We start from the raw sequence: 24,325 nt of genomic DNA, 5'->3' as shown, positions 1-24,325 counted from the left end.
GCATGGTTATCAACTACCAAACTACAACTAAACACTGGCTATCAAGCCAAGGAGTTCCAACAGTTGGAACTCCTTGATCAACCCGAGTATCAAATTCTTTACAAAAGTTCCCAATTATACACACTATTGTATCTTATTATTTCTTTAACTTTTTACTTTGATTGCCCATGTTACTTGGTGTATTTTGTATACGAAGTCTTAAAAAGCTAGAGATCACCAGTTTCACTTTGTTGTCTATTACTAATAACTCAGATTACCTCGTTTTGCACTGTATTTTAGAATACTATTTTATACTGAAAGCGAGGTTCATTTTGTAGAATATTGGTGCACATATTTTGATGACGTCATTTGTTTAGCACCTTGCAAATCTGAAAGTGGCAACTTTCTACAGGGTAGCAACAGACGTAATTATAGCTATACATGCTTTATTCGAACAACACACGATGTATGTGAGGGCCATGGTAGGTCTGTTTCAAGTATTCTAATTAGTTTAGTAATGCAGCATCCAGGGCTGTAAAGATGTCGCCCGAAAAGATTAGAATCGGGTCACACAAACATTCAAACAGGTGCTTGCGTTGCAGTCTCCTCATTTCTGGAATGCAATGTAATGGAAGATATCTAGAGACAGGTTACCTGTCTGCTTTCTACCATCAAGCTGTTTTAGCAGTTACAACATAGATTGAAGGCTAACCTATTTAGTATTTTGTGACTAATAGGGCACTAGAACATTAGAGGGTTGAAAGTACATGTACATTGAGTAGTAGCACAATATTCATGTGTTAGCACTCCTATCGATTGATGATTTTGTCATCTACATTGTGCTTTCGTATGACTGCAAAGGACTAAAAAAGTATAAAATGAAGACCATTTTCTGTACCAGATCTTGACTTTCTTTGTCTTAAATGTGCCCATAAAATAGAAGGCCTAGCTAGGTGCTGAGCACTAAATGCACACTAAAATTGCTGCATTCATCTATCTCTGACATATTTATTTTAGCATAGGGCATATTTAATAGGAACATTTGTGAAAAGCAGATATGTCATTACTCTATGCACATATTATTTGAATGTAATTCTTGCCTTTGTATAAGAAAAAAAGTGAAATGTCCACACCAGCTCACCCATTCAGTGTAATTTTGGCTTAGTAGTTGAAGCCTCTTGAGAGTAACTATGAGGGCCTCTGGAAGAGAGTGTAACATACTTTGGCAATGCTTTTCACAGTCAAAGGCCTCTGAAGTAAGAAGCGAAACAGTGCTTTATGCCGACGTAAATGTTATGTACACAAGAATCGCTTGAGCCATAGCTGATAGTCTGAATACAGAATAAGCTTTTTTAGTTGACTCGCACCCTCAGAAACTATTTTTCTAATTAGTAAAACCAATATATGTGAATATTAACAGTTAAATTGAAGCATGGGAAGTGGCACCTCAAAGAAATCAGCTCCAGTGAAGCAGCAGTCTCCACCTTCAGAGCAAACCCAGAATGGGCTAGTTTCTAGGAATACAGGTATTTTTCATGTAGAAATGATTTTTTGAAATATTTTTTATTACCAGAAGCACTTATTTTTCATGTTTGTACATATTGTTTAAAGGATCACCAGAAGATTTTTCATATTAATAATGTTAATAATAATATTTTCAAATTATGATTATTAAAACATAATATAATATAATATAATATAATATAATATAATATAATATAATATAAATATTACATTTAAACATTGAATCCATTGAAGTATTTAGTAGACTATGCCTATAAATGATGATTATATTCACAGCCTTTATACAAATACAATATCTTATTTACGTATTTTCCTTTTAGTACATGTAGAGGAGTATGTTGAAAGGGGACATGGCCAGACAGCAACTGATGGCCATGGGAAAACTCGGCTTGTGGGTGGAGAAACTGAATTAACAATTGAAGATATTGAGCTTGCATGGAACAAAGTAGATGAAACTGCTAAAAAATCAGAAAATGACAAGTCTCCACACAGCAAAAAACTAGGATCTGGATGGAGAGAGATACGCATTTTTATTTCATCCACTTTTACTGACATGCAAGCAGAAAGAGATGTTCTGTTGAAGGAGGTAATTTTAATATAAGGTTTTTTATTTCACTGTTTTTGTATAAAATATATATGTGTACAACTGTTTTAATTTTATTTTTCTAGGGGTAATAAATATAAAAATTTAAGGCCAATTTCTATAGCATAGGATTATGAGGTTCCTTCCCCAAAGGTGATGCATGCCTCAATGTTGGATTTGCAAAATTTGTTAAACATTTTTAGGTGTTCCCAGAGTTGCGTGAATGGTGTCAGGAGCGTAAACTTGACCTGATAGATATTGATTTGAGATGGGTAAGAATGTAAATTAACACAACACATAACTAGAGATTTAGGGAACATTTAGATTTACATATGATAAAAGAAACTTCAAGTAGCTAATGGAATTTATCTTTATATAAGATCACAACTCCTTTGAATTTTGTTTTGAATACATGCTATTTGCATGTAATATATTTGAAACAGAGTAATATTTAATGGACATTTCAACATTACATGGTTATGATATTATTTCATTTTATTATGTACAGACACAGATGTGTCTGTACATATAGCCATCACCTGCGTCTGTCGTCGTCGCCGTGCACTTTCACCGATAACACGATAAGTGAAAAACCGTTTTACCTTTTGGCTTGAAACTTACAGAACTGATGAATATTCATAATACGCAGGTCAAGTTCGAAAATCAGCATGATCAGGCCATTTTGATGGAAGTTATGTTGTTTTTTCACTTTTTTCCGCATATTTATAACACCGATAACACGATAAGTGAAATACTGTTTTACTTTTTGGCTTGAAACTTACAGAACTGATGAATATTCATAATACACAGGTCAAGTTCGAAAATCAGCATGATCAGGCCATTTTTAGGGAAGTTATGATGTTTTTTCACTTTTTTCAGCATATATGCAGCACCGATAACATGATAGGTGGAAAACCATTTTACTTTTTGGCTTGAAACTTACAAAACTGATGAATATTCATAATATGCAGGTCAAGTTTGAAAATCAGCATGATTGGGCAATTTTTATGGAAGTTATTCTTTTTTTTTCAATTTTTTCAGCATTTTTATAACACAGATAACAAGATAAATGTAAAAATGTTTTTCCTTTTGGATTGAAACTTACAGAACTGATGAATATTTATAATACGCAGATCAAGTTCGAAAATTGGCATGATTGGACTATTTTTACAAAAGTTATGCTGTTTTTTTCCCTTATTCAGCATATATGCAACACTGATAACGCATTTTAAGGAAAACCAATCAGCCTTTTGTCTTGCAACTCACAGGAGTGATCAGTCTGACTAATATACAGATCAAGTTTGAAAATAAGCTTGATCAGTTAAGTTTTGATGAAGTTATTAGCCTTTTTGTATATAAGTGGTTTTTCTACAGATTTAATTCTTAGGCATGTTAACTGTCTCATTATGGAACTAATTAGATATGTAAATGTGTTGTTTTGACATTTTCTGCTTCTTAACAATATTGTTAGTTGATTATATAAAAATGACAGTAAACCTGTTATCGTGCATTGTGTAATAAAGTATCAAAAATGGAAAGGAACTCATCATTGCAGTTTGTCAGATTCAATCGTTCACTATGTTCAGAATCTCAGAATGGAGCAAATCGGACATTTAAAATTGTTCTATTGATATTTTTCCTGTGTTAACAATTTTCCTAGTTGATCATTTAAAAATGACAGTAAATTGATTATTTTATGTAAAAAAGGTGTTGAAAATGGAAAGAAAATCATTTCAGTACAGTTATCTCTTGTTTACATTTTGGCATTTTGAAAGTGTGACTCTGAACTTCCATGGCCTTGAAGACCTTCCCATATCACATTTTCTGAATATCCATGATACTTTTTTTTTAATTGATGGTCATTATGCTGTTAAGTATTATGTTATATTGCATGAAAGTTCAAGAAAACCCTATTTTGGACACTACTGCCAGGATAGCGATTAAGAGAAAACCATATTACTTATGATACTCAAACTTACTGAAAAGTTTAATAAGACTGAAGTGCAGCTTGTGTTGGAAAACCAGTGTGATTGTTTTCTGTTTTGGAAGCAATGCAGTTCTACAGAGTGCTATATGGTGCAATAAATGTATATGGATAGCCAGCAGGGTTATAAACTAATTTGCTTAATTAATTTTCAAGTAATTTTAGGGTTATAAAGTACTTTGCTTAATTTATTTTCAAGTGGCCATTAAATGAGATTACATAAACAAATGTTGAGATTTCATTGTAAAGTCCCATAGGTTTAGCTCTCTTAACTGTGTCACATAATTAGGAATTGATGATTATTATGCAGGTAAATGTTATTTAATATTGAAAATAATTTTACAAAAGAAAAACTTTGTATAAGGCTTACATTAATGCTAAAGATGAATAACAGTGCATTATTAAATTCTCAAACTCAATAGGGTTATTCATATCATGTCAGTAATTATACAGCTAGATCAAAAGTATGAATAGTAGCTTTATTTATTTATTTATTACATTTTCTTTTAATTATTTTTCAAACACTAGCATCTTCAAGATGTCACTTTCAACTCCCATCTACCAGAAGCACTGTGTATTTTCTGTTTTTCCACATTAGCAGTTGTGTTGGTTTTTATGTCTTTAAACATTGTGTAATTATATTATTTTATGCACTGTCATCATTTTTCACATATTCGGATTTTCATTATGTGAATTTGAACTCTGACATATGGTCCTGAAACTGTAATCTTATTGACCATGTTATTCTGTTGTACATTTTGTGAGATTTTTATCCTTCACATGCTCCCAAGGGCATGTAACAGTTCACTTTTATTGATAATACCTGTTGTGCAATATTTGCAACTTGACTTTGCAGTTAAAGGGATAATAACTGTTCTTTTTGGCAAATAATTAATTTTTTTTCTTAAAAGTGTTTTTTTTTTTTTTTTTTTTTTTTTTTTTTTTTTTTTTTTTGTTATTATCTCTTAAGAAATTATTACAAAGTATAGCCATCTATGGAGGTCACATGGTCTGATGACAAGTTCAGATATCAGAATAATAGCTATGACTGCCCGTTTTGTGGTAAAACAAAATATATTACATTTCTGTGAGTTGTTTACACTGTTTAAACTCAAGTTGGATGATTCATATCATGGTAATGCAGCTAGACTGAATGGCAGCTTTAGTGGAATATTTTTGTAATTTTTTCTTTTTTAATTTTTCATTTTTCAAACTGGCATTTTCAATATGTGACTTATCACTCCCATCCACCAGGAGCCCTGTACTGTTACTTTGTAACATTTTCTATACAAGAATGATTCTTAGGATTGACATACAGCCCAAATTAGAAAAACAGCTCTATTAAATTATATATATATATATATATATATATATATATATATATATATATATATATATATATATATATATATATATATATATATATATATATATATATATATTTTTTTATATTGAGTTTAAGCAATTTTTTATGTTTGTGAAATTTTCACTTTATCTCATTCTGGCATTTCCAAAGTTTAACTCTTATCAGCCTGAAGCCTTAGGGACTATTTCCAGACCCTATCACGCTAACTGTGGATCGATCTATCTCCAAGGGAATTTTCGCTAAATTGCAATCAATGTAAGTGGCTTAGCTGTCTGTCATGCTTACTGAAACTGGCATGCCAGAGTCCTAAGCCACTTAAGCTGAAAGCAAATTAATGAGAAACCCCTTGGAGTTGGATTGATCCTGTTAGAATGATCTAGGTATGGGAACTCAGTCAAATGCTTGTTACACATTTTACTTTCATCCTAATCCACTGATATGCAGAATTATATTTTAAGTTGGCTATGCAGTTACAGTAAGCATAATACATTAGTGCATCAGAATTGACAGTATCCTATTTCCTGCATTTTTATTTTCTGGCTTTTGTCTGTACATTTGACAGCTTTGCTGCCTTGTTTTAGGGTGTGCCAAAGGGTGCATCATCTGAAGAAACACTTAAAGCCTGCCTTGGAGAAATTGACCGCTGCTATGATATGAATGACATGCCTTACTTTATAAATATGACAGGGTATGTACTCATAGCCAGCCATGTTTAATCTCTGTAAACTGCTATGTATCTATTAATTAAATTTAAATCATAAAATAATAATAATGTGATGATATTAGTAATGTGATAGTTCCGCCATATTTTTTTCTTTTGTGTGAAATTTATTCCTATTCATGCCATAATTGCATGTGATACTTTTAGGCACAGAATAGGTTGGATTCCAGATATGGAAGAAGTCCCAGAGCACCTGGTGGACGAATATGAATGGATATTCAAATTGTCTGTAACAGAGATGGAAATTGTTCATGGTGCATACAGGAAAAAGAATCCAAATGGTAAGAGTACATTTATGGGTTGCATAGATGCATGTATATACACTGTTACTGTGTCTGAAGAGATTTTGATGAAACATAAATATGTTTCAAGCAAACATGTTCATAAGCTTGGATCATTTAATATAAGTAATATGCCTGAGCAAAAGCATTATAAATGCCACATAGATACTGTATAGTAACTAGTAGCTTTATGTGATGTGCAACTTTCCTTACAATGGAAATGAATGGGCATCATTAATTTATCAAATTACAAATTATGAAAATTGAACGGAGTTGTATAATTCATGTATTTACTTTTGAAATATTAAACTTAAATTTTAAATAGCTTGTGTGTTTTGAGACTATTGTTTCACTTTTTCTCGTAGCCCTTTTCCTAGTGAGAGAAGATCCGATTTATGAAGCTCATTTGTCAGGGAAAGAACTGGGCAGATTCAAAGAAGTCAACAACAATAGACCAGTAAAAAGGGAAAAACTGGTGAAAATGTTACAGAGGCAGTTCCCTGTATGTATGATATTGTATTTTTATGTACAGGTGTAGTAATTGTACAGTCATATGTATAGGAATATGTACAGGCATTACACAAATCATACATCATCAAATGTGACCTTGATTTTAATCTTTGACCTACCTGTTATGGTGAAATACACTCATACATATTCCTGTATCATTTTGCCAGTCATCATGTTTAAACTGATAAAGGTTGTTAGTATATATATCAGCTTTAGTTAACTGGCTTTTGTACCAAATATTTGTCTTCTTTTATTCTTGGCATTTTATCTATGACATATAACATAACTTATAATTTAAGACAAGTTGTATATTTTGCAGACTTTTGTTTGGTTTTAACTGTCTGTACACTGCCGATGTTTATTCTAGATTCTCTCTATCTGTGATTTTGTCAGAAATTACAATCTTGGCCTTGAAATAATAATTTTGTTTTTGTACAATTGCCCGAGCAGGAAACTATTATGTCATACAAGTGCTACCTGTTATCTGGTAAAAATGGACTAGAGATTCAAGTGGATAATTTCTTCAAAGATGCTGTAAGTTACCTTGAAGAAAGTATTTGACATAAATATAGTTGCTGCTTACCATTAAAGATTTGAATATAATTTTAGAGGCTGTTATTCATTAAATGAAATATCCAATATCAGCAGTCAACTACAGCAGCAAAAATTAAAAGGATAAAGCGGAGAATTTTAAGTTGAACATTAAAAGCATCTAGCTCATGTTTTAAGATTAAAGAATCCTTGATTAATGTATTTTTTTTCACTTTCTAACTTTTATTTTCCTCCTTTCATCTTGGTTGTTGTTTTTTATTGTGTAGGTCATGAAGTTTTTTAAGAAACGCATTGATGAACACTACCCTCTGAATAGAGGTGCTGATGTTAGTCCTTTAGCCAGGGTGCGAGAAACCCATGAGGCATTTATGGAAACAAAGAGTGAATATGTGCTGGGGCGTGACAGTATAATCAAGCAGGTAGATTTATTTCTCACAAAGCATTTTGGAAAGAATGCATTATTTTGTAAATCGGGTTATTTTGATAATGGAGCTAATTATTATTTTCTATCAAATTAGAACTGAAAAAGTAGATGATTTAAAAGCTAATTTTTGCAAGCTTAGTACATAATAAGACAATACTGTGCATTTGTTTTATTTTCTGAAAGATGAGATGGAAAACTGACAAACATTGCTCGATTCAAGGTACATCTTATCACAATTAAGAACATGTTAATTTACATTGGCAGATCCTTGATTATGTGAGAACTGATGGTGTCAGTGCACCTCTAGTTGTCGTTGGTCCAGCAGGTATGGGGAAGTCTTCAGTGATGGCCAAGGCAGCCCAGGAGCTCAGTTTTGAAGCAGAGAAAACGGAACAGTCTGACAATGTTCAGCAGAAACTGAAGAGGTGGGTGGGTTTAAATATAGTCAAATTGCTATGGTTGTTGCTTAATATTCAAAGTTATGCATATGAAACTATCCCAACTTCATATTATTTATTTTTTTAAAGCTACCTATATTTCCTAATTCAGCTCTTAAAGAACATTTATAATGTCCATTATATGCAAGTTCTTTATGTATATATTTCCTTCTGAAATGTCTGGAATAAATTATTATATTGCAGCAAATCTGGTGAAGATATTGTCCTGTTTTATCACTTTGTTGGAGCGGTGCCTGACTCAACAGATCTGTTGTTGCTAATAGAGAGACTCTTGGCAGAATTGGGGATAACACCAGTAAGTTTTTCTGTTATTTAATTGAAGTGACTGGAAATAAATGGTTCCATTTTAGTGTTGTCACCCACTCTGCACCATAATTATCACTTCTGCCTACTGGTCACAGTTATGAGTCATATGGTGAATTCTTCAGATAATAGATATTTAATCCAGGGGCGGATTTAGGCCGTCTTCTGGGTCTTCCGGAAGACGGTCAGATTTTCAAGTTTACATTGACGGTATCTATATTTTTTTCTGTTGGAAGACGGTCAAAATTGGAGGATGGATCAACAAAGATAATTTGGAAGACTGTCAGAAAATATCTTTGGATCCGCCCCTGTAATCTATAACAACGGACTGCTTTTATTTTTGCCCAACTCATATGAGACTTTACGACTGACTGATTAATAGTTTAAACCAACCAGATATTAATCAATCTACATATTGTGTTTGTTATTGATGTATTTGGTGAACCTCCTTCTACTCTAAATATAAAAAATATTAAAATCATTTTGTACTTTCAGGATAATGATGCAATGAAGGACCTGGATTCAGCTTGTAATATGTGCAGAAGTATTCTGGCAAGCCCAGACACTAAACCGGCTGTCATATTCATTGATGCTGTCAACCAGGTCAGAACATTTGTTTTGTGTAAATGATTAAGCTTTGAAAATTCCCATAAGTCATATTCTGTGCCAATATATCCTAATCTTTTCCTATTTAAACCTTTAATATGATAAATTCCCACAAATGAAAGTACTGCATGTGGCTATTCCCTTCTTGGATGTAGAGGAAGACAGTGCAGACAAAGTGACTTGCCATTCATTTAGAAGTAAGTCATTCACACGTTGAGCAATGATTCATGAGTTGAGCAATGATTCATGAATAAGAGAAATTTGTTTTTTTTTTCCAAAGAAATTTGATTTGGGTGGAAAATCTTGGATATATTTTATGTAAAAGTTTGATACACGTTGTTCAGATTCTGGGCTATTGTCCTTTTGAAAAAAGAGCTGTGAAAGAATATTTCATATTGAATGATAAAATAACATATATTTTTCTTTATATTTTAGTTAACAATATGCCCTCCTGCCTTGAACATGGACTTCCTCCCTGGAATGCTGTCCCCTAATGTGAAATGTGTTGTTTCTGTGACTGAAGACTCTCCTCACCTCCAGTCACTCAGGAAGATGGGGACACAGATGAAGGAGATTAAAGTGACTCCACTTTCAGATAAGAAGATAAAAGAGGTGAGGGAATTATACATGTATATTGCATTTACTATGTGAAATGATTTATGATTTGGGATGCTCAGGCTTATGTTAGGGACACACTGCAATTTGTGCATCTTGGGAGGAATTAATTTGCATGTAAATACTTATTTATGTGGTTTTGCAATGAATTTTCTTTTGAATGCTTTAAAAAAAGCCATTTATGTGGTTTTGCAATGAATTTTCTTTTGAATGCTTTAAAAAAAGGCACAAGAAACTTCCTGAAATTTTATTATATTTTCTTTATTATGTTATTTATTAATATGGGAGAATTTTTAAAGAAAAATGCATAAGGCAAATAAGGCCATGAGTTGTATGTATCTTGTTTTTCTTGTTTTGCAGGAAATTGTGACAACATATCTCCAGAAGTACAATAAAAAGCTGAACCAGGCACACACTGAACTGATCATCAACAAGAAATATTCTGAAAACCCTCTCTGGTTGACTGTTGCTTTGGAGGAGCTCAGGGTTTTTGGGTTCTTCAGCAAGTTGGAAAATAAGATCAATGATTTGGCTGATGGTTTAGAACCGTAAGTGTCATATTGAAGATGTAACCATGTATCTTTCATTAAAAAAATTAGAAAATCTAAGCAGAACAAAATTTTTAATTTTAATGTTGGTAGCACTTTGGTTTCTCTGTGAGCACCACCTGTAGCCCAACCTGTCTTTATCTGAATTTGAAATGTCAGATTCATTTTTTGTGTACTTTTTTTATGGCCTAAGTCGAGTATGTAAAGTATTTTGTGTTATGTTTTTAGTTTGTTAAACCAAGTATTAGAAAGATATGAGGCAGAAGCAGGAGCTGAGATGTTGAAATGTACACTGTGTTTGATAGAAGCCTCTGCCTCTGGTCTGAAGGAATCCGAGCTTAGGAGACTCCTTGCCTTTGTTATACCACCTACTGTGGGGAAAGATGATGGTAAGAAACCACATTCAGCCTTATGAATTTATTATTTGTTTAAGGTGTTTTGTAAATTATATGCTTAAAGGAAATAAAGGGTAAATTTAATGTCATTTTTAGTGGATAGGTAGAATGTGCCTGGACATATAACCAAACACCAGCATCAGATTCTGTCATGGTTGTTGGCAACATAGTTGCTGTCACTTTCTTGAATTTTTTGTTGGTTATGTTTTCTTCACCACCTTGAAAATACTGAATGTGTAATATTATATTTGTTGCATAACCATATATGTCAATATGAACATTGTATATTATATGGCAGTTTCATGTTTGCATCTTTTCTGAAGGATGGTTTGCTGTTGGACCAGAAGACCCAACTCCTGGTTACATCTCGCCTTTTAAATGGGCAGTAGTCTACAGACATCTGAGATCCTTTCTCAGACCATATGGAAATCGTGGGGAAGGAAGGCTAGATTTCTATCATAGATCACTTAGCAAAGTTGTTAGAGACAGGTATTGGCACTACTTTGTTACTTAACTTAGTCTTTTTGATCCTCAAATTTTAAATAAATGTGAACAAAAAATATTCACATTTTATTCAGTATGTGGCATAGAGTTGTGATAAACAGCTATTTTATTCCATGTATTATGTATGATTAGATATAAGTGTTCATTTTTGTGTAAGTAAGACAGAGCATGAAATAAGGCTTACAGTAAAAGTGAGTTATATCTGAATTTTACATTAATTTTTTACAGATATATGCAAAGTGAACAGCACCTAAAATGGTGGCATGAGAAACTGGAGTTGTTCTTCACAAATTCTGATGTTTTGGACAGAAAAGTAGAGGTAAACAGTTTTAATATTTAGAGAACAATTTGAGATTTTTTTTTTTTATTCCACGGGCATTAACCAACAGAAAGTAAACCTCTTTTGTCATAACATTTATTAGATATACCAAATTATTTTTAACATAAGGGTGTACATCAATCATTGATATCAACTTAACATTATAACTAATAAATAATAAGTGCCCTGAAATGTTTGGAATTAGCATCATGCATGTACCCTACTTGTTATTTCCAGGAGCTTCCTCACCATTTGATATTCCTGCAGAAGACAACCAAACTGGCAGAGTTCCTTACAGACTGGCAGGTGTTTGACAAGCTTTACAATGAGGAGTGGAGTAGCACACTGCTACAGTATTGGCAGAAGGTACACAAAATATTACAACTGAGAGTGTACTTTTAATCAGGGATGAATGTTTTCTTCCTTCTGTGGGATAACACTCTTGCTGCATGCATGTGTAATAGCGAAAGTCAGATAGTTGTTGGATTTTTATGAAATGTCTAAAATCGGCGAAAATTTAAAGAAAAGAGAAGTGTATTTTTTTTTAATTCTTGTTTTATAAGTATTTTGATGACCCAGAAGCAAACATGCTTTTAACAGTCAAATATATTTATCTACTAGTGAAGATACATATATTTTGGCATGAATATTAAGCATATGCTTGTATCAATTGCAAAGTCATTGGACAACATTAATCAGGTATGAAATGTTTCATTTTCTTTTTAGGCAGAAAATGCAGGAGATACAGGGGGTACTGATGGTCAGGCTAATGTTGCAGGAGTTGATGCAAAAGAAGAAGCTAAACGTAAAAAGCAAGCTGCTATCGAGGCAAAGTTGGCTGCCATCAAGGCAAAATCACTGGACACACAGAACTTGGCATCAAACCAAAATGAGGTAGAATGAATTAATGAACTATGCTCTTTTTTATTATCAAATTGTTTTGCTGTATACAGTACATAGATCTCATGCCTAATAAGTGAATGTTGATGGCATACATGTGCTGGCTTACAGCATTATGAGGAAATGTATTCTGAATATGAACATTTCATCCTTAAAAAATTTTCATCCAGGCGAAAGTTGTGAATATGATGAAGAAATATTACCTTGCAAGTCTACAGAAGATGGAAAAAGATGGCGTAGGAAAGGAAGACTTGGCCAGAAGACAAGAGCAAGTGGCCAGGCTGTTGTAAGTGGTTTACACTGCTGGTGCAGAGTTCAACTTTTAGTGAAAATAAACTAACAACTGGAAGAAATGATTTTTAATTTTTAAGAATCTGTTAAATTTCTGTACCCATTTTGCAGCAAAAACATGAATGAAAATTTAATCAAAAATTATGTAACAATTTGAAGAAATTGTTTTTAATTGATATAAATGTTTTAAGTTTCTGAAGCCATATTGTACCAAAAACATGAATGACATTTTTTACTGTTGTAGCTTTCAAGCAGGATTGTATGACGATTCACTGGCATTAGCTGAGAAGGCTAGAATGTTGGAAGAACATAGTCTTGGTGGCAGACCTGGGCAACTATCAAATCTCCTTTCTTTAAAAGCCCAATTACTTTACCAGGTGTGTCTTAATGTTATGTGTTAATAACCACATTATTATGCAGATTTTATATTCAGTTTTCAAGTTTAGGATTTTAAATGTCGTACCCTTGCAGTCACTGACCAGTGATTACTTCAAAGTTGTAAACTACCAAGTTATGATAAAAATTTCATTTAAGTCTGAATATCCTTTGTATTTTCATTTACACAAATTGCTATTCAGAAACTTGGGGACCACATCAATACAATACAATCAGACTCTGTGTGGACCATCTTGGAAAATGCCTTCAGAGCTGTAGAAGTCAGAGAGCAAAGCATACAAGATAAAGAAGATAAGGTAATTTTCAGTTGAAATTAAAATTTAAATGAAGTAATTTACATGTTTTATTTGTTTATTTTAATTAGATGGGCATTCAAATTTAAGTCACTGGCATACAGTTATTCTAGGCTTGGCCTTGATATGATCTCTTCTTTTTTCAACCAATTACTTCTTTTTTAACAAACATCATTTCTGAAGTGTTAATGACAAGACATTCTTTTTGCATCATTATATGATTAATTTTTTAATGAATTCTTTAAACTTTCAGATAAAATGTGCCCAGTATAAATTACAGTCTGCTATGTATTTATCTCACTGGATACAGTTGGGCGGTGGAAACCAGATGAGCAAAGAGGATGCAAGAAAGAAAGGGACAGAGTATGTTGATGAAGTAATGAAGGTATTTGAAGAGGTAGGTTTGTTCCACAGTTGGCATTTCAATGAGTAGAACATAAGTACTGTAGCGGATCATTAGCATGTGTGCACGCACAATAATTGACAAAACAAAAAGATTGTCAAAAATGGGGGGAAAGGAGAGATGTTTGATTGATTGAACTGTTTTCTCTTTTTAAAATGATATTATATTGCACCAAAAACGTGTTTGTATTTCCAGTGTAATGACTTTGGGAGACAAGCTGAAGCAATGATGATGAAAGCAGTAATGGCCGAACCAGGAACAAGGGACCAGCTGGAGGTGGGTCATCATGTTTTATTTGAACTGTACTTGAAAATGGTCTTTCTTTGTTAAAGCAAAACATCCACAGTTTCCTGCTTTATTTGATATCTACAAAAAACTCAATGGTTTGTCCCTTCTTCCTTCTTCATGTGTGAACAAACATATTCAATCAAGTGTATTGGTTCCATTAAAGTTGATCCATTTTCATTTGCTGTCTTGGTTAATCAGTTGGAAATATGGGATGTATGTGCTGGCCTGTAACAGAGTCGATTGATTCTTTCTAATGAAGTGTCTGAATCTGCCATCTTACTAGTACTGCATCACAAGTTTCTACAAGTACATTTTGAAAAAATATTTTAGCATAATTGGATTTAATGATATCAAAAATAGTTATATTTAATTTAAAAACTGTCCCTTTTTCATTTTGAATTAGCTGTACAAACAAGCCTTAGACAAGTGCCAGCGTTCATATGGGGAATGTTCCCCACTGGGTGCACGCATCAACAGCAACATTGCTGCCTTTTATGAAGATGTTGACCAGTATACCAAAGCTTATGGGCATTTTAAGAAAGCAAAGGATACCCTGGAGGATTTGTATGGACCAAAACATCCCAAAGCTGTACAGCTTCAGGAGATTTTGGATGGTGAAAGATACCAATATATTGCAAAAAAGATAGCAGGGGAAAAGGCTTAAAATTGAATAGCTAATCATGTTTAACTTATCAGACATGGGGAAACTGCCTGTCCAACTGGTCATGGCTGCTTGAAATGCCCAAGCAAGATTTTTGATATCACAGGACCTCTGGACTGGCAAGGTTTATGTGAAAATACAATACAAAACGATAAATCACATTTAAACCAAGAGTAACGGAAATAAAATACTTAGTTAAGACAGATTTATAGTGCAAAAAAAAACTTAGTTAAGACACTCAGTATTTTCCTTATGTCTGTGTAAGAACAAAATTCCCAAATTTTATTGTAAACTCAAGGGTAATTGCTATCATTTTTAGAGGTGGGTGGGGATTGTAACCTACAGTTAAGTGCCATATAAATTTTATTAGAGAAGCGGCTGTTCTAAGACTATGCATTAGTTATTTTTATGAAGATGAATATATGTTCATCAATATACCATTTTCATCAATATAACAGTTTCATAATATTTTATACAATTTTTCTTAACATATCTATATTAAGTTTTTAACTTACTGCCATGACTGGCCCTAAAGAGACATTAGTAATACTGTTAAAGTACAAAGTGCCATTCCGTCCTTGAAACTGTGATATTTTACAGATTACAGATTTTACATTTAAGCATAAACAGAATTAGATTCTGGCATATATTGTAATATTTAAAGAATTCATGTACCCATGGTGGAAAAAGCAGTTCTGACCTTCAGTATATTTTTTCAACACTTAACCAAAGCCAATTTATTTAGACATTTCAGGCCCATTATATTCTTGATATTTCTCTTTGTTAATAAACAACTTTCATTGTGAGCTTCAATTTATGATAACATTATTATGCTGACTAGAACTGAAGTATATATATACATTGCACTTTTCCATTTGTACAATTTTGCCATTTGAACCTCATGCTTCTGATGAGCAACAGCTGTAAGGTGTTATAAATCATCTAAAAATCATGATTTATTACACGTAATAAATCATGTAGGAAGTCATCATTCAATGTGATTATGTTTTACATTTCTGTTTTGGGGAAGAAAAAAATATTTTCAAAAAAAAAATCAAGAAGTCTAGTTGGCTATGACAAATAATTTTTAATTGATTTATAATACAAAAGAAAAATTCTTTAACAATACAAGTAAAATTGTACATTTAGAAAACTGATTTTCCAATCATTTAAAACATCTGAAAAATGCAAAAATCTATAAACATAGTTTCTATTAAAACTTAATAACAATTGTTTATATTAATTAGACTTCTGCTTACAAAAATACTCAGTCACAAAATCGAACAAAGCAATAAATGTTGAATTGATTGTTTTCAAAGTAATAAAAACATTCTAAGTAGAATATTCAACAAGGATGTAATACATTTAAGTTTCTATTTAAACATTATTATGCAGCATTCTAAGTATAATAAAAGAATTATAACACATCTGTAAAGGGCCCACTTCTTTTTTGTGTTTCTGCCTATAACAGTATTTTACTTTATCCTATCTTGCACCGGGGTATAATTTTCCCAATACATAAATTTTGTCTTGCTAAAGCATTTGGCCAACATGAAAATATGAGAAACAGTACACCGAGATACAATACCAACTATCCTAACTTTTTCAACAAATGTTTGCCAGCAATCCAAAATGCATTTAATATCTCAAACAGTTTTCTTTAGAAAGCCATCTTTTTAACAACTATCTCCTTAATACATTACAACAGATGTCAACAGCAAATAATGTTCATTCCAAGAAACTGGAGACGCCAGTTTGATGTACCAAACATTGGCCATATTATAGTATTTTAATAATATCTGTCAAGTACTCTGGAGGGAGAATGTCCCAAGAGTCTCATTATCTTTGGGTGTCTGGGGGACTTGTTGGATATCTTCTGCTTGCCACATGAGGGCTTGATTGAAAACTTGCAATGGTGCAACTGAGGCAGTTTCTGATTGTAAATAGTCATCCGGGAAGGAAAATGATGGCTTGCTGTTTGTCTGAAAGGTAATCAATAAATTTCAGTAGACAATGGATACATCAATAATCAAGGGAAGTGCCAAGTAAATGTCTTTTATAATGCACATCTTCATACACACAAAACAATACAATTAGAAACTGAAAAAAATTTCACAACCACAAATTGAAAAAAAATTACAGATGCATTTATGCCCTTGCTAATTAGTAATTACGTAATTAACACAACAAACATGTAACAGGACATATTTGGTAATGCTACAAATCCATTCATTTTATAATTTGTTTATCAATTTATACTCTGCACAAGCTCTGTATAATACTCATAAGAACAAGCAAATTTGATAATACTTGAAACCTGTAACCATGCATCGATCTACACCCAACTGGTCTCATAAATTACACAAGGACCCCACTCTACCCCACAGTAAGTCATTAAGAATTGCTGAGACTGGCATTGTTAAATTGATCCACTGAGACAAATCAAATCACAAAATCCTGGGGGAGAGCCAAGTTGTATCACATGCACCAAAGTAGCTCTGGATAGTTTTCCTTCAACAAGGTAATTGAGGACACCAGAGAAAAGACCAAATCTGGATATGAATGCTAATTACTTTCTCATGTGATCTATTATAATTTCAATGGTAAGTTGCAAGCATTTTACACTCTGAATTACATAAGTAAAAAATTTTAATGTAAAATGCCTCATGAAAAAATACAAAAAAAGAGGCTGCCTCAACCTCCAATTCGTAAAATAGAAACCAGTGCAAACTTGTGAGCTGAACAACATCAATAAGGCTTCAAGCGTCAATCTGTAATAGACCACAATTACATGGGGCTATATATACAAGTTTTTCCTTCAAATGCACGCTGCTGATCCAATATCCAATTCAAACTACTTGCAGAAACATTTGAGGGAAAGCTCTCTGTCTTTGCCAATCAATAACTCTTGAGACTGTTGAAATATCCAGACTACAGCCAATGCCTTTTTTAAAAGAAATCGATAGCAAAGGAGACTCAATTTCTCAATCCTATGGAGTGATGAACTTTTCACCATGGCTGGAGAAGAAATACTTAAATGATGGCCTTAAACAAATCTTCTGCATCAATGTAACAAAACAAAAAGAAAGAAAAAGGGCAGAAGTATGAAGTATATTAACTATAACTTTGCCTTTAATAATATCTTCTCTAATTTTGAAAAGATATTTTAATATAGCCAATAAATTTTATATCCGTTATGTTTAATTACTGGGCCAATGGGAAATTTCAAAATAAGTGAATAAATTGGAAAATGATACAAAACTGACCAAAACTGAAATAAACATTGTTATGAAACACAGCACTTGCAGATTTGCAACTCTTTTTTTCATAACAGTAAGCCCTGGCATAAAAAATCAGTCACCTTCTAGATGATGAAAATAAAATAATGATAATAAATACAGAATAAGACAATAATAAAAAAAATTAAATGAAAAAGGAAATTTTAAAGTAAGAATAAAGAAATTGATTAATAATTAATTCATCTTACTCTTGTTTCATGGCCAAGTAGTGAAACTGGTGTTGAAGCATATTGTGTCCCAAAGGCTTCATGGAGTGAGAGATCCCCATCTGGTGCATGCCAGGAAGTGGGATGGAGACTGCTACTGCTGGACACAGGGTTCATGTAAGTTAAGTATACACTACTATCAGGACCAGCTGGAAAACATTCACTGCTTTTCCTCATCTTCCGAATTCTTTCATCACTGGCACAATGTGTGAGATTGTCCCTGAACATAATTATAATTAAAAATTATTTGATAAATAACAAGCATGCAATTGACCTGTTCAACATAAAATAAATTTAAATTAAAAACAAAGTATGTTTTAGAGAAAACATATTATCAATCATCTATTGAACATAATCGCCTAGACTGAAATCCTGCCAGTACATTTCAGGTAAATCACTGGGCAGCTGTGGGGCAAGCAAGGATGTATCAGATGACAAAAGTTGACAGCATTAACAGATACCAGTGATCAGACACTTATAGACTTTGATATGTAGACTTTGATATAAACTGAAAAAAAAACATTGCTGTGATACAAAAAATTTAAAGATTTGAAATAAATCCCTTTTAATAACCAAAATCATAAAAAAAGCAACTATGTTAGTATATGGCTAATAATAAAACCAACAATTAATTAGTAGACTTCCTACAATATATCAAAAGTTTTCAGGGGATATTTGGCCATGAACTATTCAAAACAGAATATTTTCTAGTGCTATCAGTGCACATTATGCAAACTATTTTTACATTCTGTTTTGCTTTTTTAAGTTGGACAGCATGACAATAATATATGTATGTCATTTTCAAACCTTAAAAATTAATAATCACTGTCAATGTGTCATGAATTTCTGTCCCTACTGTATACAGACACTAAACAGTGAATTCATACAAAAAGCCTGAGACCAAGTATGAGATTTAAATAGATACAGTTAAATTGAAAATATGGTAAATATTAAGTTTCAAGAGCAATAAACTTCATGGAGAAGTTACTTGTGCTGCAACATACCACGAAGCTTGCTTCCTTTTCAACTGAAATATATGCTCCTGCACAGTTTCAGTCTTTTCATGTTTAATTTTTCTTTTGTTGTCCTGGTTTCTTGATTTGGATCTAAAAAAAAAAAAGAAATAAATAAAAGAAATCAACAATTCTGACCTTTTTCCATGTTAAATTTTCTTTTTTCAGTTTTTATCCTCTATGCAAGTATGAATTTGAACAATTAAATAAAAAAATTTAAAACAAAATCTTATTATTAATAAAAATTTTTGCAACTGAAAATGCCCAACTATTGTTTTAATCCCACTATACACTACCTGAGTTTGCTTGGATGGATCAGCTCTTCTCTACTTTTACTTTGCACTAGCTGTCTAGAATGATGCAAAGTTCCATGTCTGCTTGCAGTTCTGCTAGTCCTCTAAAACATTTTTGTTTTTTAATTCCAAAACTCACTTATTTCATTTATAGATGCATATTAAGCAAATACTTAAGTGAAATCAATACCATTAAACCAAAGCAAATGCCATTATAGCCTTTCAAATACTATGACTTAAAGATACACCACAAAGATTCATTACATTATTTCCTGAAAAAAATATATATTTGCAAAGATATTTTTGCTTTCTTCTTGTGGCTTACAGACTAGAGGGAAAACGGAAGGTCTAAATTACCATCCAAAATTAAGAAGAAATTTCAATATTAAAGCCTTTTAATGCCCTAGTGTTTTTTTTTTCAGGGGGCATGTGTATTTTGCCTGTGTTGTTTAAGAAACTGGTATTAATAAATTATATGTTACAGGACCTTAACTGTAGTTCATGATATGTATCTTTTAAATATTTCACATTGAAATAAGAACCATGCAATTTCTATCAAAACATTCCCAATGCCCAATACATCAATTTGTTAAAAAAATAATATATTTTAACATCAACTATTCAAAACAATAAAACAGAAAAAAACAGAATTTCAAATGTATTAATTTCAAACAATAATGACAAAAAAATATAAAAATATATTTTTAAAAAACTTACTGATCCTATCCTACTGTAAACATCCAAACCAACAGTAGTAGGTTTCTCATCACAAAGTGTATTTGACCTGAAACAGTAATAGCATAATAAAACAGAGCTAGTCTTGACTGAGAGGCAAAATAAATAGAGTCATATACTACTTTTTGATCCAACCTCTATAGACCTGACAGATCACGCAAGTTTCACAAGGCCCACACATGGTGGATCAAAACATAGTGTATAACTCTCACTACTTAGTCTCTTAGCATATATAAGTGTTTCATCATCTTATCTGAAGACCATGAAAACCTTTCTCATTGATTACAGCATTCTTTAAAAAAAAGCAGATAATAAGTCTTTCCTTTAGAAAATGATTGATTGCTGGTTTGTAAGACTATTAACATGAATCTATTATTGACAAAAGGACTAAAATAGGCTTAATTAGTTATCAATATACATTTTGCAAAACTAATTTGATTTTTAGAATACATCTTAATTTTACGATGTAAATTTGCACTTTTTGTTTCTGTTGTTGCATAATATGAACGTGTGTGTATATATATATATATATATATATATATATATATATATATATATATATATATATATATATATATATTAATTAAGGGTCTTTAAATTGCCAGTTATTATCAATGTGACATGAAATGATTTCTGGTAAATAAGGAATGTGTATATTTGCTTAAGGTTGGCTTTTCACTACACAACCTTTCAAACCATGGTAGTCCAGCATCCTCTGATGCTTCTTCAGCGGAGACACCATCATCAACATTAACATCTTCAGGATGGTATTTAGGTTTAAATTCACGCCGAACAGTTTTAGAAACCCTGCACAAAAAATAATCATAAATATTTTTTTTTTGTAAATTTTTAGAATAAAGAATGAAAAGTTAACTTTCCATACAAGCACAATTTTGCACAAATCAGACATTTTCTAATTCTATGGGATGTTATTTCAGCCATGCAGGAAATTCAAAATGTTTTGTAGCCATACCTTCCAAAGGGTAGTTTTGCCCTTTTCTTTTCATAGTGATATTCAATATCAAATTTTCCAAGCCCTCCATGTTCTTTGGACTCATTGGATTTTACAGGTGTGCCAGTTTCAATAGTACTGCATGTGACTCTGAAATCTTCCATTTAAATATTTTCTTTACTGGAAGTATCTGTAACTGTTGCTATCTATGTATATGATTGCAAATATTTTTCTGTGACCTGTCTATCCCTAAAATTCTTCAAACAAGAAACTCTTGATTATGTTGGCGTTTAGCAACTTTGTATTCCTTCAGCTGTAACTTCATCACAAATCTTGAAGTATCCATAACATGTCTCTCTCTTAAACGATATAAGCACAAAAGATAGCTAGCACAAGTCACAAATACCAGTACAACTAAAGCAGTGTATGCTACTGCTGCAAATTCACCATCCATTGACATCTGTCTATCCAACTGCAAACTTTCCCAAGTTGTAACCCATACATGTACATCCACAAAACGTCTTCAAGCCATAACAAACAGTGCTGTTCTGCCTGACAAGGCCAAGGTTTGACTAATAATACAGTAGGTTAAGGTCCATTAATTCTACTTGTTCCTATAAGCAGTTTTTGTTTTCTGTTTCATAGAAATCCATCGAGACCTTAGGAGCCCTAGCATTTATTGATATCCAAGTGAGTTGTGCAAAGGAAAACTGTTCAACTTGATTAGAAGACAATGTTTACAAGTTAGATCCTCCATGCAGTATTGAGGGCCAAAATTAATACTTGTAATTCAGTCATATCTATTAGTCAAGTCTAAGTTCCCCATCAAAATGCATATAAACATCCAAATTTCTAAAGAAGTATCAACAGCAATAAAAGACAAAAAGCTAATTGTTACAGTTGTCCCATAAATCAGTGTGGGTGAAAGTTCACTCCAATCAGGCTCAGTAACAAATATGAACATTTGACCACATATATATAAACATCCATGCGAGGTGTCACTCTTCTTCTCCTATGCAGAAGCAAAGACAAACTATGCAGTACACTGTCAAAACAACCACAGCAATAATCACTCCAAATATCACCAAATTTGGTGTAATCACCATTGGATACCTTCAGATATACATTTGGATATTAGAGCTCCCTCCGTAATTCCTCTCTCCAGTGCACTGTAGTGAATCTTCAAGCCCAAGCATTGTACATTCACGTGGTCAGAATGAGGTTGATGAAATCAGTGTGGTTCAATAAGTCTCAAATTTCCCAATCTTTACAGTCAGCTGTTTTCCTGCCAGTAAGATGTGAATAATACTGTTATTTGCATCACAGATGATAATTAATGCATGTCTTAATTGCCGAAGAAAGCATTTTTATCAATGGTTCAAAGTATCCTCTGGTTAAACTTGCCAGAATTATAATATCTGTAATATTTCAACATTATGAGAGATCTATACATTTGCAGACAGTATAACAATGTAGCATGGATGCCTCAGAGAGGAAAACCATAATGTGGCAGATTTCCCAAAAATTGGATTTTGTATTTATTCAAATGAGTGTGTCTGCTGCAATCGATCCTTTTTTCCTGCATGGAACTTATTTGCATGATACTGAAAAAGTGAAGAAAAACTGACAGAAATTACAATAAATCATGCAAGTATTAAAAAAGATTAAATCAATTTATGCAATCCAATGTCAAGTCAATATTGTTCAAATTTTGCCTTATTTTTTATATTTACCTAGAATTTTGTCACCAACAAATATATTTGATCCCTTTCATCTTGTTTAGGTGTTAAAAATACACTTATTTACAGCCTTGTTATTTGTCATTTATAACACGATTCGATACTCTGAAACCAATGAAAGATATTAGATATTCTTGGTGGATTTTAAAAAGTTAAATGTACCAGTGAAGTCCAAACACAAATAACCTATTCTTTTCCCAAACCAATATATTAAAAGTTATATCTGAAAAATTCTGAAATGCAAAAAGTTTTTAAGTAAAATGAGTGACCTTGAAACAAATATAACATTAGAATTTCAAAAAGTACAAGTTTTATTACAAGAAGAATAGTTACATGTACTATAAAGTTTAAAGAAAATTTATTCTATATCATTTGATTGTATTTTTTAATGAGATAAAACTAATTTTTTCAAACATAGTCTATAACTATTCTGTAAATCTGAACGATTCTGGCAACAACATCCACATACAGCGCAGTCAGTAACAGTCAAATAGAAAGTGCAACTTATGAGTAGGGTAAATTACTTTTATTTTTCAAGGAAAATTCAATATGGCAGGAAATCCTAAATTAGATACCTTTTTATAACCTTTACATGTTTTAGTACATGTGCTAAAGGTAGTAAACCAATTCATTTTTAAATATCTGCTTGTACTTAAAGTTAAATTAATCATAATGGCAGACAAAGTGGTCATCCTTCTAAAAGACTAGGACTCAACATAACAGCGACAAAATCCTAGCATAATATTAGCCTTTTAGGAAGCCAAGAAGTTGGGAGGAGATTTACAGTTTTTTGTTTGATCCTACCCTCAGAGGCAGAGGATCTGAATATAATATCATACATAAAGGTTGAATAAATTCAAATTGCCAGTTCCAAGTACTATCTATTGATTTTATATCTACTACAGTGTTAGAGTAACTGTATTAAGGCACATATAAACAAAATAGATAAGGCATTCTAAGATTGGATGTACCCATCCAAAACCATCTAAACACTATTTAAGCTACTTTTCAATATGTTTCACACTTGGGCATTTATTTCAATTCTTGCACTTTTAATTTGCTTGGTGTGATATTGCAAATATTCAATGAATAATAACTTTAGAGCTAAATTTCTCATCAAAACCATACTTCTTTGATCATTCATGCATCCCGCTGCAGACGGCTTCTATAAACGTCATCGGAAT

General features: G+C 32.3%; 2 protein-coding genes across 5 annotated transcripts; one reads left to right on the top strand and one right to left on the bottom strand.

Annotated features, from left to right (window-relative positions):
• The first annotated feature begins 310 nt into the window (after positions 1-310).
• LOC106152326 (TPR repeat-containing protein DDB_G0287407) lies at positions 311-15,710 on the top strand. Of its 3 annotated transcripts, none has more exons than XM_086998878.1 (25): positions 311-461; positions 1,400-1,505; positions 1,833-2,089; positions 2,290-2,358; positions 6,018-6,124; positions 6,305-6,438; positions 6,804-6,940; positions 7,399-7,482; positions 7,767-7,919; positions 8,189-8,349; positions 8,566-8,677; positions 9,181-9,288; positions 9,727-9,903; positions 10,267-10,454; positions 10,683-10,843; positions 11,173-11,338; positions 11,582-11,672; positions 11,910-12,038; positions 12,399-12,566; positions 12,743-12,858; positions 13,108-13,240; positions 13,442-13,555; positions 13,806-13,949; positions 14,151-14,231; positions 14,647-15,710. In XM_086998878.1, the coding sequence occupies exons 2-25, from the start codon at positions 1,412-1,414 to the stop codon at positions 14,905-14,907; spliced, it is 3,345 nt and encodes a 1,114-aa protein (XP_086855004.1). In that variant the 5' UTR covers positions 311-461; positions 1,400-1,411; the 3' UTR covers positions 14,908-15,710. The 3 variants fall into 3 exon arrangements, with proteins under 3 accessions (XP_086855004.1, XP_013381321.2, XP_086855003.1); XM_013525867.2 differs by having other exon boundaries at positions 312-461; positions 1,824-2,089; XM_086998877.1 differs by lacking the exon at positions 311-461 and adding an exon at positions 582-604 and having other exon boundaries at positions 1,824-2,089.
• On the bottom strand, positions 15,397-24,315 carry LOC106152307 (uncharacterized). 2 transcript variants are annotated; one of them, XM_013525830.3, is made up of 8 exons: positions 24,270-24,315; positions 21,424-23,006; positions 21,138-21,257; positions 20,433-20,499; positions 19,719-19,819; positions 19,414-19,515; positions 18,392-18,629; positions 15,397-16,886 (listed from the first exon to the last, which is right to left on the bottom strand). In XM_013525830.3, exons 2-8 carry the CDS (start codon positions 21,564-21,566, stop codon positions 16,707-16,709), a joined length of 951 nt encoding a protein of 316 aa, XP_013381284.2. In that variant the 5' UTR covers positions 21,567-23,006; positions 24,270-24,315; the 3' UTR covers positions 15,397-16,706. The 2 variants fall into 2 exon arrangements, with proteins under 2 accessions (XP_013381284.2, XP_086855012.1); XM_086998886.1 differs by lacking the exon at positions 21,138-21,257.
• Positions 24,316-24,325: the final 10 nt, after the last annotated feature.

Source organism: Lingula anatina, chromosome 1 (assembly GCF_051362555.1).
Source record: "Lingula anatina isolate TDL-2025a chromosome 1, LinAna3.0, whole genome shotgun sequence".
In the NCBI taxonomy this organism is placed as follows: domain Eukaryota; kingdom Metazoa; phylum Brachiopoda; class Lingulata; order Lingulida; family Lingulidae; genus Lingula; species Lingula anatina.
Note: the sequence above shows the minus strand (reverse complement) of the source record. Positions and strands in the feature narration are given on the sequence as shown.

Excerpts from the sequence above, each read along its gene's own strand:
- LOC106152307 (XM_013525830.3), bottom strand. The coding sequence starts at position 21,566 with ATGGAAGATTTCAGAGTCACATGCAGTACTATTGAAACTGGCACACCT. Across the intron at positions 21,258-21,423 it reads GCAAAACTACCCTTTGGAAG|GGTTTCTAAAACTGTTCGGC; the intron begins GTATGGCTACAA and ends TTTTTTGTGCAG. Across the intron at positions 16,887-18,391 it reads TACTTGGCCATGAAACAAGA|ACAAACAGCAAGCCATCATT; the intron begins GTAAGATGAATT and ends ATTACCTTTCAG.
- LOC106152326 (XM_013525867.2), top strand. The coding sequence starts at position 1,412 with ATGGGAAGTGGCACCTCAAAGAAATCAGCTCCAGTGAAGCAGCAGTCT. Across the intron at positions 9,289-9,726 it reads TCATTGATGCTGTCAACCAG|TTAACAATATGCCCTCCTGC; the intron begins GTCAGAACATTT and ends TTTATATTTTAG. Across the intron at positions 12,859-13,107 it reads GAGCAAGTGGCCAGGCTGTT|CTTTCAAGCAGGATTGTATG; the intron begins GTAAGTGGTTTA and ends TTACTGTTGTAG.